Source organism: Ambystoma mexicanum, chromosome 5q (genome assembly GCF_040938575.1).
Source record: "Ambystoma mexicanum isolate Mex_15411 chromosome 5q, UKY_AmexF1_1, whole genome shotgun sequence".
Lineage (NCBI taxonomy): Eukaryota > Metazoa > Chordata > Amphibia > Caudata > Ambystomatidae > Ambystoma > Ambystoma mexicanum.
The window spans coordinates 806,274,118-806,289,294 of record NC_090933.1 but is presented as its reverse complement, the minus strand read 5'-3'; the positions used below and the strand labels follow the sequence as shown (position 1 = coordinate 806,289,294).

The following is a 15,177-nucleotide window of genomic DNA, read 5'->3' as shown; positions in this document are numbered from 1 at the left end:
TGTGGACTTGGGTGAAGCAACTACAGTTGCTATGACTGAGGGGAGGCGAGTCTCTGGGCTCTGTGACTTATGAGTATTCTGAGAAGCGGACCATTGTCTGGTCTCTTGTGTAGGTAGTGCACTGCTCTCTCAGTAGTGACAAAAGTGAGTCGGCCAGGAAGTTGGTAGAAGGTTTTCTCTCCCCCGTTGACAGCTGTGGGTGAGGTTGCTTACCTTCATAGCATCCAGGTGACCACAACACTTGCCCCATCAGGCTTGGTGAGATGTCCACTCAATGTGTATTTGCCCAGCGCCGGTGCCTAGATTGCCTGCTTCTCTGCAAGCTCTTCTGTTTCAGTGCTATTCCCCTGGCTGCCATGATCCTTCACTGATGTTGTGTCAGATCTCAGTCATCCGGGTTGTTATTTAGATACCCCTTTAATTTCTCTTTGGACTCAGTGGAAAATGGCAGCCCACACTGTCGCATCACTGGGGTAAGGGTACAAATCTCAATCCTGAAATGTTTTCAGGGCAAGCAATAACAGTATCCCATATTGCCATTGATCTGCATTTTGTGACCTGTAGTTCGTCAAATTGTCTGGGCCTTTTTGCAGGTTTGGCGTTTTTATTTCAGGTTCTCAGTCTAGGCGGCAATGTTGAATCATGGCAAAATGAATATATTCTTATTTCTCTTACATCTCTTACCTCCTTTAGTTTTCGGATTGTGTGAGTCTGGTCTTCCACAACCTTCGCTTTAATTCTCAAAGCATCATTTTCCCGTTCATTTTGCTTTTTCAAGGTCTCGACTTCAGAAGTTAGAACCTCGATTTTTGCTTCCAGCCTTCCACGATCCTGAGCTAAAGAAACTCCTAAAAAAGAAAATATTTTTGAATTACAATAAGCAGAGTAACAAACATGCACAACCTAGTATTAAACCTGTACCAAGTCTTTTTTTTCAACCAGATTGTATTTCTTTTCTGATAAAACCGTGTTACATAAGGAAAACACCAACATTATTTTTTTTAAAGTAACAGTCAAACATTTCCGGTCACAATCATTCCTTTCTACTGTCCATTAACTTGAGTAAATAGCAACCTGGAATACCCTAATCCCACCTCTATTATACCCCTCCATTGAAAAGTACACTAACAAGGTTTTATCGCCCGTCGTAGATTCAACTGCCAGGTTGTCCAAAGGGTTTTCCAAAACATTCTGCACAATTTACTATTCACCTGCAATAGTAATGAATCTCCCTTTCCCCACTCCATGACTAACTCTCTTCATCCAAGATGCTCTCTTTCTCTGGTATTTTCGGATTAAGTTAGCCAGGGTGTCATTTTTTCCATTTGGCAGAGTCCTTTGGCTTTATTCACCCAATCTTTTTTTACTGCGGGACTTCGCCCTCTTCGACATTTGTGCAACACAAGCTCTTGGCTCTAACAGTAAGTGATGCGTCAAATTAGAGAATCCTTTTACCTGTTATCATCTGGGTATAACTCGGAAAGCATCACGGTTGCATTCAATATTATCTCACATCCCCCTACTTGTTTTTTCCAAGAGAGGACTTTGTCCCAGACATCCTGTATCACTTTACCTGACCACCAGATATGGCAGAATGTTTCCTTAACTCCACATCACCTTCAACATAGATTAAAACAGCCAGAATACATCCTAGACAATTTCACTGGTGGGGATTGCCATTTGTGTAGCATGTTTAAATTACGAAGTTTAAACTGCATTGCCTTGAATGTATTATATATTATGTTGATTTATACCGCACACCACTACCACCCACGGGCAGTCTCCGGGCGTTCATGTGGCTCTTCAAGTAAGAGGACGGGGTTGGTTAGTGAGGGAACAGTGATAGGATAGGTCCAGAACCATGAGAAACTGGTGTCTGTGTGCTTTGCCTTGCGGATGGTTGGCTGCGTGCACTGGCTTACTGCCTCCTTACGGGTAAGGTCCAATGCCTCGGTTGTTTCGATGTGACTTATGTAGGAGTGTGTCTGTGTGTTCTATTTGTAGGTTAGATGGTATTTTAGGTCATGTGTACTGGTTGTTGTATCCATATGGGTAAGGTCCAGTGTCCATGTTTGTTCTTGTAAGCTTGAGTTACTTGTGTGTTAGTGTATAGGGTGAGTAGCCCAGTGGGTGTGTACAGTATTCGGAGGTGTGTTGGAGGAAGCAGGAGCGGGGTGGTTATTACCTTGGTTACTCTCAAAGTTCTTCTGTGTTTCTGATCTACACAATTCTATATGATGATATGCATGGTTATTTTCACAGTCTCTCCAAGTGTGACACGTGGCTAAGCTTCAACAAATGTATCTAAAAGTGCTGCATGGCTAATCTTCACAGATCCATCTAAATATGCTGCATGGCTAATCTTCACAGATCTATCTAAATGTGCTGCATGGCTAAACTTCACAATAGTTCAATTCTATCTAAGTTGGGTGGTCCGTGCAATTGCTAAATGCAGAGTTTGGTTACATGACACAATTGGGCTAACAGCAGAGAATTGCTAACTGGTACAAATATACTAAAAGCAGAATTCGGCTAGCTGGTGCAAAAGGGCTAACTGTATATGCTCTACTGCAGATTCTAGACCACATTCCAAGTGTCAGACTATGACCAAAATCTCTTTCTCATCTCTCCTTTAGATCTTGTGAGGGTGCAGAAATAAGGCCTGGACACAATGGTGGCATGTGTTTGGGCAGAAACCTTTATTATATGAAAAAGGGTGGAAATAATGCCCTTCTGTCCCTAAAATAAAGAGGGATTTCCCTGCCTCTAAGTAAACTACGGAAATTGTCAGAATGTCCACAGCTATAAAGTCTGTCACTGTTGTGTCTCAAAAAGCCTACCTCTGTCCCTAACACTAATAAGGTAAACCAACTGTGCAAGAAGATCCGTTCCCAAAGTAAAGTGTTCTTTGAAGATACAACCAACAGACAGAAAGATTCCCAGTCTCTCGCATAATCAAAAGTGGTAAAAACAAAGAAATGTTCAAAACTGTAGGACTCCAAGTTTAGGGTCGAAATCCTTTCCCCTAGATCCCTTCTTGTAGTGTTTCCCTCCTTCTGGGGGCTCTCAGGTCTGTATTTCCTTACACAAAGGTCAACAGGCAGTATGTTCCTTGTATTTCTATTATTTATCCCACCAACTTCACACACTCCTTTTACTAAGCGTAGGATTAATTTCACTAAATATTGTTTACTTATTTTGCGTCCGGGTCCAAGACTTGCAGTATTCAGAATGGCTTGGTTTACTCCCCTGCCAAGCAATTACCCTCTCATGGACTGTCCCTCTTTGGGTGCAGATCCCAGAGAGGACTCCTATGGAGTCATCACCGATATCTTGGCAGTGACCTTCTCCCATGTGGCCAGGGGACGGCAGCCGCTCCCTGATCCTGACCATTGGAGCGGCTATTTGAGGGAGGATCAAATGGGAGGAGACAACCTCTGGGGAGATGTCATGACTTCATTGGATAATTGGTATCCCCAATTTGCCCTTGAAGATAATCCTCTCATATAATCCTCTCATACCAAATACCCTCATGGCCTATTGGCATACGTCTACACTTCCCCCTAGGACGAATAGGGAAACCATTCCCAAAATCATACAGACCAACCTTTCAACTCTGGTCTACCTTGTGGAAATTACAAGACTGGCAGCTTCTCCAGTTTCAATTACCCATCATCCAGAACTGATTTACCATTTAGAACTATTGAAAGTGATCATACAAGCATTTTAAATCAACCATCAACAATGGATGTCTTTTCCCGAATACTGGGACGAGGAAGAGGGAAAGAGGAGTGCAGAACGGAAGAAGCCACAGCGAGTGCTCTAGTTGTTTCCCAAATATATGTGTGACCAGGAAATTTAAATAACAAAAGCAAAGTGCCAGAGGATGGTGCTGTTGGCGAGAGAACGTTTCCCCTCTCCATGAGGCTCGAGGATCTCAAAAGCACAGACAAGCATGGGGGAGCGGTGTGGTTTACCATCTAGGACAAAGGGAGACGCTGCAAGAACGTGACATGCTGCAGAAATGCTAAGAGCAGGTGAAGGACTGCTGTGCATTCAACAACTACACAAAGCAGCTCTTTAGCAACCGGAGTCTGAAGCGAGGCAGGCGTGCTGTAGAGAAGCCACAGGAGACAGAAAAACAAAGAGAAACCAGTCACAAGAGGAAATCAGGCAGTGCCCCTTCTCCAGTTGACTGAACGAGCCTGAGAACGCCAACAAGAGCCGGTGAGTCAACTCAAGGATAGTGGGGACACCAGGGCGTATCGGCGACCGCGCCAGATGCGAATCACAGTAAACAGACCAGAAGAAAGAGAGAAATCAAAGAGACTAGCTGTGAAACGAGGAAGTGAATTACAAACAAGACCCTTATCAGTATCTCAATGTATGGAATGCAAATACATGGGTGCTAGCAGAGTTTTCACTTAGGGTAAGACTTCATTAAACTATCCCAATGGTATACAGGTCTCCAACTCTTCGTATCAGTCTGTACTACTCATGGAACCTTGGAAGAGTGGCAAAGCAGTCAGGTTCATCATAAGAGGAAGATGTGAGCTGTAGGTAAGTACACTGAACCCAGTTAGTAAAGCAGATCAAAGAAACACTCCCACCAATACATGGATATAAAATATAGATTCATAATATTTACAAAAGAAATGTCTTCAAATACTTATTTCATTAAACCAATAAACATAGGAATACTTTTTGAGACTTTTCAAAGGCCACTGCTTAGTTCGTAGTTTCTTGTGGTTACAATTGTTACAGAGTTTGACACTGACAGTTCTACCGTATTATCGGTAATACAGCGCACTCGCGCAAAGGCAAAGATATAAGGTCATTGTTTTTAGTTAGCAAAACCACATAAGATAATGTCTTTTTGGAAGGACAACTGTTGGTTAGTCAAACAGTAGCAGAGCTTAAGTTTCTAGAGGCAGTGTTAGCGCAAGTTAATGCTTTAAAAGTATGATCCCTAACTACATGGAAAACTCAGTTTGGATAGGGCTCAAAGTCTCACGAAACAGCAGAACCGCAAAGGTTCCTGTGGATACTTTCAGTCTCTATTTCAAGATGCTAGAAGAATTGACAAAACGTTGAAGGCCCTGCACCAGGACTCCCAAACGGGACACAAGTCGACATATTGGGTCAGAGGTAAGAGTGGACACCCTGGACACCTCTATGTGCACTCCAACGCTCTGGAGCGATTTCTCATTTTAAGGTAAGCAATCTCTTTTCACCACACAGTCCCTTAGGTTAGAAGAAATGTTTGTGGCTGGATTCTCCTCGATGTAGCAGCACTGCATCTGACCTCCAGATTGCTTGATCTGGTGACGAAAGGCAGGACAATGAAGGGGATCTCAGCAGCAGTCTCGAGGGGGGACCTCTGGCACGGATTTCTTCTGCTTCTCTAGTCAGTCACCTTTTCTGCAACATCAACTGAGGACACTTGGATGAGTTGGATTGTGTCTCTGGAGGTTCACCTGGAGCTCAGCAAAGATTTGGACGGATTTGGCCTTACAAGGACTATGCACTGTGATTGGGTTGGAGGTCTCCTAGTATTCGTGGTCTGCAGTGCTGGAAAGGCACAGCACCTTGGGAGATGGCTGCGATTGTAGTTCGTCCGAGGACTGGTTGGGTCCCACCAGTCAAAGGGAAGGCGTCATCCTCTTCAGAGTTGCTCTCACATAGAAAACAGGGTCAGGGCAGCAGTGGTCGCGTCACAGTGTTGCAAAGGGTCTGCAGGCGTCTCTGGTTGTGTTCCTCAGTTACTTCAGTTTCCAGAGGGTGACTTGCCTTTTACCTCTGGAACCTCACCTTTTATTCAGTTTCAGCACCCACTCCTCTGCAATCTCTCTCAGCAGTTTACAGAAAGGGGTGGGTTCCTGTCCAATCAGGACAGCCAGACCCCAGTGGGAGCTGGTTCCATTCCGGCACTCAGGCAGACAAAGAGCAGGGGAGTGAAAAACTCCTCCCCCACTTCCTGCCTGCCAAGACACAATGGAGCCTAGGTGGGGACATCCAACGGTTCCCGGCAAAGGCGAACGACACACACAGACCTCCCCCTCCCAGAATGGTAGAAGGGCTAACAAAGAACAACCACGCTAGAAATGGCGAAAAAAGGAGCCACCAAGTTAGTACTTGGGTGGCCCTATTGTGCACAACCGAGGGTGTGAATACAGTCTGCGGTAAAAAGAAATAGCACAATAGTTAGTAGAACATGTCCACTGCCACCAGCCATAACTAGAAGGTTGTTTATGTGACTAAAAATTCACAGGAGCAGAGAGAAGGGAGATACTATGTATCCCCTTGGCACTCCACATAAGGTGGTGTGGGCCAATCTCTCATAGTTTCAAGTTTTAGGAGGGATACAAAGTATCCGTCTAGCCTTAAGAACTTTAGTTAATCGAGGATAAAGAAAGAATCTCAAAGGAGAACCCAAAGGGTTCCCAGCAACACTGCCCATGAGGAGCTGTGTGCTGCAAACAGAGTTCCAAAAGACAGAGCCCAATAGAATGAATGAGTGGAAAAAGGCTCCACTCATTCATGACAGAAAGAAAAAGGTCCAGAAGTCCAGCAAAAAGTGCTGGGGTTCTCACTAGGAGAGGGTGTGAAGCATAAAAATGATACATCTCCCTAACACTCGCCCCTCCAGACTAAGGGACTGGAGTATCTAATGCACTCCTGGATAAATCTCTTGATCCAGTTGGTCATACTTTCTGGAGGTATGTTGGGTACCTGAAAAGTGCTCAATAGTGAAATCAAAGCTTTGGAGGCTTATGGACCACCTGAGCAAGGTTTAAGTTACTTACCTCTGACTATTGTTCTCCAGCATGGATCTGGCATGGATTCACATGCTGAGGAATATTCCCCATCATCGGGCTGGGAATCCTTGGTAAAAGAAAAAACAGTTTCACTTTAAAACTGTATTTCTCCTCTAAACCAATCACTGCACTCTGGGTCATACAGCCCCCATCCAATCATAGTCCTCTCCCTAAGCTCCACCCCTGTGACCATCTTCAGATTTGGTAAGCACGTAAAGTGGCAGGATGAACCAAGAAGAGCCACAGAGGGGACCGAGGGAGGGTTTGCATGTGAATCCATGCCAGACCCATGCTGGACAAGAACAAGTTACTTACTCCATGTAACGTTCTTTCAACCGGTTGTTCCTCCTACTTATTCCTCATTTTATATCTTCGTTTCTAGCTTCAGCTGTTTCATAAAAAAGAATCCTCTTGGCAGGGGGCGCTGTGCATCGAGACAGTCGACTTGATGTCTCTCAAGGGCTTCCATCTCGGCTGACATCAGCGCCTGTTGACTTCAGTTCTATTTTTTTCCCGCTACCCATCTGCAGAATTACCGGCTTTGATAAGTGCCTTTAAATTATCAGAACTTACAAGAGCAAAGGTCTAAAGCTCGGAAATTCTACATTGGGGCATGTTGGTAAGTTGATGAGGAATACGTGGGAGGATCATTGTGTCGAAAGAACGTTACCAGGTGTACATAATTTGTTCTTCGAATGGATTGTGTCCTCCCACGTATTCCTCATTTTATGATAGACACCCAAAACCAGTATCAGGTTCTTTTGGAGGAGGAAGCAAGAATTGAGAGTTCTTGTTTGTTCAGAATGGAGCATAGATCTGCCTTCCCAAATCTTCCTTCATTGTTAGAAGTGTCTAAACAATAATGTTTTGCGAACGTGTGGAAGGTGGACCAGGTAGTTGCTTTGAAGGTTTACTTTATCGGAATTCCTCTCTGAAGGGCAGAGGAAATTGCCATGCCCCTACTGGAATGAGCCCTTAAACCTTCTGGGGTATCTTTCCCAGCTGGCCTGTAGCACTCCGAAAAAGCCAGTATGATCCATCTCGATAGAGTCCATTTGGTAACTGACAGACCTTGTTTGTGTCCTGTATAACCAATGAAAAGTTGGCCTTGCTGTCGCACCTTGAAATCTTGAAAATACCTTGAAATATAAAAGCTTAGAGCTCTCCTCTGATCGAGTCTATGGAATGTTTCCTCTTCCTTGTCAGGTAGAGGTGAATGATAGAAGGCCAGAAGCACAATTTTCGGTGCTAAATGGTAATCTGACACAATCTTAGGTAGAAAAGATGGTTTGACATGAAGGACAACCTTATCTTTGTAAAAAGTGGTAAACAGAGGTTTACAGGATAATGCCTGCAACTCACTCACCCTGCGGGCTGATGTTATTGCTACTAAAAAAATAGTTTTTAAGTTAGCAGCCTTAAAGGGCAGGAATGGAGTGGCTTGAAAGGAGCGCACATCAAAAAGAAGGTATTTGGAATGGTGTAGGAGGAAATGCATCATATCAGACCAATTTCTAACACGCTGTTCCTTCTAAAAATATTGGGTAACCTCCCAGCTGCAAGAATTGTCCAGAAAATTGCACCAAAAACCAATCAGGGTTTAGAACTGGATATGGGACTGAGAGTGCACTCTTGAACATAAAGAATGAAATGCTTCAGATCATGGAAAGGGACAAGGCGGGGCTGCTGATGTTGTTGGACTCATCAGCAGCCTTTGACCTTGTCGACCATGGGAAACTGTTGGCTGGTCTGGCCCTAGATGGCTCCTATTCTGCTCAGGCTATGACTTGGTTACAGTCTTTCCTGACTGGCCGTAAATCCTGCATAGTGTGGGGTCATGCTCATTCCCCATACAAACTTCTGGAAAATGGAGTCCCGCGTGATGCATATTTATCCACCTCCTTATTCAATATCTTCTGCCACTCTCTCTGTGACCTCTTGGACAGGCTGGGTGTTCATTTTACAAATTATGAGGATGACACCCAGCTTTTCTTTGAGTTGAGCGGCATGTATACTGAGGATGCGGAACATATAAATAAAGTTTATTCGTCAATCCAATATTGGATGGCTAAAAATGGGATGTGCCTGAACCCTACTAAAACGGAACTCATGCTCTTTGGATCTTCCCAGGTCAGATCTAAATTGGTTGACCAGTATGAGAGCTTCTCCATCGATGAAAATATTATCAAAACGGTAGATCGAGTCAAAACACTAGGTGTCATTTTTCACTCCTCCCTGAGCTCCAGTGTGCACATTGTTCAGGTCTGCAATAAGGCACAATATCTTCTCAGGTTACAAGAGAGTGAAACCATATGTAACAGAGGCCAATTGCAAGATCCTCGTACATGCGCTAATCATGCGAGGATTGATTATTGTACTGCTCGGATGATTGGAGATAGTGGAAACTGCATGAGGCGCCTCAAAGTACTCCAAAATGATGCCGTGCGTATAGTCAAGGGGATTCCTAAACATCAGACCATCACGATACATAGGAAGAGTCTACACTGGCTCCCAGTGGAGGCACAAATTAATTTTAAAGCTCCGACCATCGTCCATAGATGCCTGTTTGGCAAGGCTCTGGATTATCTGGGAAATGGTGTTGTTATTCAGCATCATCTTAGAGTAACTACAGCTAGTGACCCAGCCGCCTATTTGTCCCAATAAGTAGAACTAACGGCATGGGCAGATCATTTACCGTCCGTGCCGCCACTTTGTGGAACCAGTTGCCGAAAGAGCTACGTTCCGAGTCAGATCTGAGATTTAGAAAGAGGTTAAAGACCTTCCTTTTTGAGTAACATAGGTGGTTACGCCTACCCGCTGCTGGCTTCTCCCACTCTTTTGGGTTCTCGGCACCAAAATGCCTGCGGGCTTCGGCGCCTTACAAATCCAAAATTAAAATAAAATCACATTTGTGAGTCCTTTAAGAAATTTAATTATTAAGGTTATTTTGAAGTAGGATGCCTCTTCCCAGGTGCATTTGAATATGGAAAGCGCTGCTAGATAACCCTTGACTGTTACAATCTGGAGCCCCAGGTTTACAAAAGGTAGTAGAAAAGATAACACTGTATGTGTATCGCACTGAAAAGGGTCCACATCCTTTTCCCTACATCAGCGGTATAAGGATTTTGTTGCTGGCCCTCTGGCCAAAAGCAAAATCTCCATTACATCATCCGGGAGGTCCCACTCTTTGTACCCCAGCCTCTCAGAAACTTTGCGTAAAGGCTGAGTGTCTTGATCTTTGGATGGAGAGAGAGAAGGTCCTCTCTTTGTGGAAGACATAGTTGAGGTCAGATGGACATATTCAGAAGGTCCGGGTAACACGCCCTCCTGGCCCAATCAGCGGCAATTCGGATCATGGTTTTCGCAAACTTTCTCAACCTCCTGATCATGTGAGGAATGACGGGGACTGGAGGAAAAGTGTACAGGAGTGGAAATTCCCAGTCCAATACGAACGCATCCCCTAGAGCTCCTCTTGGAGGACATTCCCTGGAGCACAACAGTTTGCATTTCCGGTTGACACTGGTTGCAAACAGATCCACTTGAGGGGTTCCCCAAAGGATGAAGAGCTCTTGTAGGACTTGCTGAGCTAGTTCCCACTTGTGGGAGACTGTTCTGCCTGCTCAGAGCATCCGCCGTCATGTTCTGCTCTCGAGCAAGGTGAACTGCCGATAGAAAGACTTGAATTGCCCAGAACCAGAGCTGCATTGCTTCTCTGCACAGTGGTAGTGACACTATGCCTCCTCCCTTGTTGAGGTAGTACATGGCCACTGTCTGTCATTATCAGGACATTCTTTCTCCGTACAGAGTCGGGAAAAACTTCAGCGCTAGTCTTATTGCCCTTAGCTCTAAAAGGTTGATGTGTAGTTTGGACCCCGGTGGAGACCAATGACCGCTGATTGTCATCTCTTTTGTGTGGGCTCCCCACCCCACGAGTGAGGTGTCCGTCACTATGGTGATCTCCAGCCATGGTTGCCAAAAAAGTTCTCCTTTCAGAATCTTGTCCTCGCAGGCACATCACAGAAGGTCCAGTGAGAGACTGCTCCGAATCTGAAGGTCGTCTGACATCATGCCTCAGAATTGGGACCACTGTGTTCTGAGAGCCCATTGAAGGGATCTCATTCTCAGGTGAGCCTCTGACACCAGAAAAATGCAGGATGCTACGAGGCCGAGCAACCTTAAAAAGTCACAGGCCGGAAGATGCTGGGCACTCTAAAATTTGCTGGACATCTGCAAAATGTCCTGAGCCCTCACCTGGGTTGGCAACGCTTTTCCCAAGGATGCATCCAGGACTGCTCCAATAAACTGGAGATGGTATCATGTGAGACTTCTTGTAATTGAGGGAGAAGTCCAGTCTGTGGAGGGAGTAGCAGGTGATAGCCTCTATGCCCTTGGGTTGCAGTGCGCTATACAAATACTAAAATAAAATAAAATACAGAGATGCTCTTGGGCCTGTTCAGGTGAAGGTGCCCTGATCAGCCAATCGTCCAGGTAGGGGTATACGTGAATCCCCCCCCCTCTCCTGAGTCTTGCCCCCACCACTGCCATGAAGTTGGTGAAAACCCTTTGGGTGGAGGTCAGCCTGCATGGCAGAACTCGAAACTGATAATGAGAACACCAATGGTGAACCTCAGATACTTTGTGTGCTTGTGATGGATTGGCACATGAGAGCAAGCATCCTGAAGGTACACAATACCATCCAATCCTGCAGCTGCAGGGTCTGAAGGATCAGAGAAAGTGTGACCATCTTGAACTTGTCCTTCCTGAGGAACTTGTTCAAGTATCTCAAGTCCAGGATAGGTCTCCGTCCTCCGTCCTTCTTGGGGATTAGGAAATGGGGAGAATATCATCCTCTGTTCCTCCCCATCACAGGTACCGGTTCTATAGCACCTTTCTCTAGCAGGGTCAAAATGTGCTACAACAGGAATGGATCTGGGACGTTTAGCAAATGGTTTCCTGGTGGATGATCCCAAGGTCTCTGTATAAAGGGGAGGCAGTAACCCTGGACTACGGTTTCCAGTGCCCATGCATCCAGCGTAATACCTTGCCATTCTTTCAGATGCTCTGAGAAGAGTCTGCCTCCCACCAGGTTGCCATGAGTCAAGACCTCCGAGAGGTTTCGAGGTGGCTGAAGCAGCGGCTGATGGTAAAGACGCTGCTGCTTGGGCGGGCTTTGCACCCCTCCTTTGTCCACCACGAGAGAATCTTCTCTGTCCTCTCTGAACAGACTGTCCTCTCGCTCTTCCAACTGCGGAGTAGTAGCGAAAAGACCTACCCCTCCAAGATGATCCGCTGGGGGTGAAAAGGCTGTGGCTGCCTGACTGCGGCACTTAAGGACTTGGCTGCCGCCTTTAAGGTCTGCAGCTTTTTAAGGCTTTCTTCAGCCTTATTTCCAAATAAATGGGAGCCGTCAAAGGGCATGTTAAGGAGTCTGGATTGTACATCAGGTGCAAATCTTGACTTCCTCAACCACGCAAATCTGCGTACGACAGTACTTGCTGCCTTGGCCCGGCTGACGCTGTCACTAATATCTAGCCCGGATTGCAGAGACTCACACATGGCCTCCTTGCCATCCCTTATTAGGTTCATGAGGCTGTCTCTTGCCTCACCTTCGGGGATGTGATCAGCCGCCATCGCTATGCAGTCCCACAGGGTGAATGTAAACTTTGCTAGGGCACATGTGTAATTAGCAGACTTTAAAACCATGCTGCTAGCAGAAAAGGCCTTTGTTGCCCAAGAATCAATGCGTTTGTCATCCCTATCAGGGGGTATGGTTGGGTACGCAGCTTGCTTGGAGGCAGATGTACCTGCTTGTACTACTAGGCTTACCGGAGTTGGATGTATTGACAGGTAGCCAGGGTTGCTACTGGATGGCTTGCATTGTTTTGTCAGATTTTTGTTTACTGCCGGGCTGGACTCTGAAGCCTCCCAGTTTGCGGCAACCCTTTTTTGCAGTGCCACATGGAATGGTAATATAGGGTGATATTGCGGACCTTTGTCCAATATGTCAGTCAGGTCGTCTTGTTCAAAAGAAGGAGCTTGTCTACTCCATCCCAGGAATTCCACCACTCTGGACATTAGGCCTCTGTAAGATGCATCTGCATGATCAGCCAGGTCCAGTTTCCCAAAATCTAGTTCTGTGGAGCTGTCTACCCCACCAGATGGTTGTAGGGTGTCATGTAGTTCCCTAACCCTGGTCTCTTCTAAAATGAAACATTCAGGTATGTTAGTATTTTTTGAATACTTGGAGTATCCAATTGGAGACAGCATGGAGGGGTATCATGTGAGGTTTCATAACCCTCATATATAGATGTTAAAGATCGAACTAAATCCCTTTTAGGCAAAGGTTTACAAACCTTTTGCTGGCTCTTTTGTGATAAAGGCATCGAAGAATATACAATTGGCATTGATGTTTTATGTATCGGTGTTGATGGCTTGACTTTGACCTTGTGCTTTAAGGGACTTGACCCTCGAATCGACGGTTTCTTCGATAGTTTCTCGTCTCGTCGAGTACTCTAAGGTTCTTGAGTAGTCTTAGGCTTATGACCTGTGCTCGAGGGTGCGCAGGGTTTTGCATTGGCCTCATGCTTGTCATCGACGGTAGCATGACCACTTTTCTTATGCTTCAAGGAGGACGGGGTCTGATCCTTGAACAGTTTGCACATCTTCTTCCTAAAGAGCTCCCGCTCCTATTTGGAGGAAGATTTAGTCGGGCAGACTACGCTCTTTTCTGAGGAAGAAGGGGATGTATGCCTTCTCGTTGTCATCGAAAAAATCAAAGAGAAGTGTCTGCTCCTAAAGTGGGACCGTTTTTTTAAAAAAAAGTTGTTTTTATTGGTTTTCATAACAGAAAAAAACAAACATTTCAACCCCATCCCTGTTCCGGGAGGTAGCCTTGTTAGGTTCTCATAATGTGTTTTGAAAGCGGTCACATAATGTCCAAAATCCATATTGTGTGAGGGCACCATTGGAACATAGTCACTTTGGAGGTAACTCAGCACGTTCTCCCAATTCCGCTTAAAGGCGGCTTGATCTCTTTGAGCCATGCGAGTAGCCCATTCCAGCGCTATAAAGCTCCATACCTTCAGTAGCCAGTCAAAGTTCGTAGGCCCTTGTTTTTGTTTCCATTTGTGGGCCACTACTAGCCACGCGGCTATAAGTAGAAGCATGAAACTAAGTTTCTGCCTTTTGGAGAGCATTTTCTGTTTTGGATACCACAACCCACATAGCCGATCCCCTAAATCTTACGAACCATTGTTCAGAAATATCTTATCGATTTGTTCCTGGATCGCTTCCCAACACGGCCTTATTGTTGGGCACTACCACCATATGTGTTTATTTATTTTTATTTATTTGACACTTATATAGTGCACAAAACCCAGAGGTATCTAGGCGCTTTTAACTTAAGAATACAGTTACAGTAAGTGCTTCAGGTTACAGAAAAGGAAGTGTAAGTAACTACATAAGTATGCGTCTCCAGTCTCCTTTAACCCCACAACCTCTAGAACATAAAGCTGACGCAGTCGGGTACATTAGATGCAACCGTTCCGGTAAGTAATGCCATTGAAACATTATTTTGTACCACATTTCCCTCATTTGAATGGAACAAGTACGTTTCAGGACAGCTCTCCAAAGATGTTCCCTGGGTGTAGTGTTGTGGAGTGTGGTCTCCCATTTCTTGATGTATTTCCATTGCACTAAAGTTGTAACCTCATTTAGTAATCTGTATAGGTTTCGAGATTAATTTCCTTGAGCCTTGATGGGTAGCAATGTATCTTTTGAAGGGGGTCAATTGTCTGGTAGCGGCCGCTTTTTGCTGCGGGTCAGTCAACCAGTGTTGCATTTCGTTATAGCGAAATCTGTCCTTCTCCCCTAGCCCCAAGTCCCTTTTACAGCCCTCAAATGTTCTAAGAGCGTGGCCCTGAAACATGTCTCGTGTTTTCAAACAACCCGCTTCCCTCCAAGCCCAGAAGGGCTCTGGGTTCCAACCCAGGGGGAAATTCCGGATTCTGGAACATCGGGAAGGAGGGGGATGCAGATAGGAGGCCTCCTTTGATTACTTTGTCCCACACCTAGGTCACTAGCCCCACAATTTTACTAATCTTTACACTGGGAGGTCTATGATCCCGATTTATCCTAAGAAGTCCTTAGAGGGGTGTACCTGCGGCTGCCCTATCTTGTCGAGCCCATATCTAACGACCCTTGCCGGCAAACCATTCCTTAATGACCCACAATTGTGCTGCTTCATAATATCTATGAAAGTGAGGGAGTACCAGACCGCCCAGTCTCTTGAAGCTGTGAGAGTGGACATTTCTATTTTAGCCGGTTTGTTTTGCCAGATGTACAGCGATATATAAGTGAG

At 45.4% G+C, this 15,177-nt stretch overlaps 1 protein-coding gene across 3 annotated transcripts in view; it reads right to left on the bottom strand.

The window, feature by feature from the left end:
- Window positions 1-15,177, bottom strand: part of LRRCC1 (leucine rich repeat and coiled-coil centrosomal protein 1) — a 1,358,299-nt gene that overhangs the window by 260,149 nt on the left and 1,082,973 nt on the right. For 2 of the 3 annotated variants that reach the window (XR_011278636.1, XM_069621288.1), the window contains exon 15: window positions 685-848. Coding sequence is in view for 2 of the 3 variants with exons in the window: in XM_069621288.1 (XP_069477389.1) it covers window positions 685-848 (164 nt within the window). In the remaining variant the exon portion in view is untranslated. Of the gene's footprint in view, window positions 1-675; window positions 849-15,177 lie in introns of all 3 variants that reach the window. The other variant, XM_069621287.1, reaches the window with a different exon arrangement.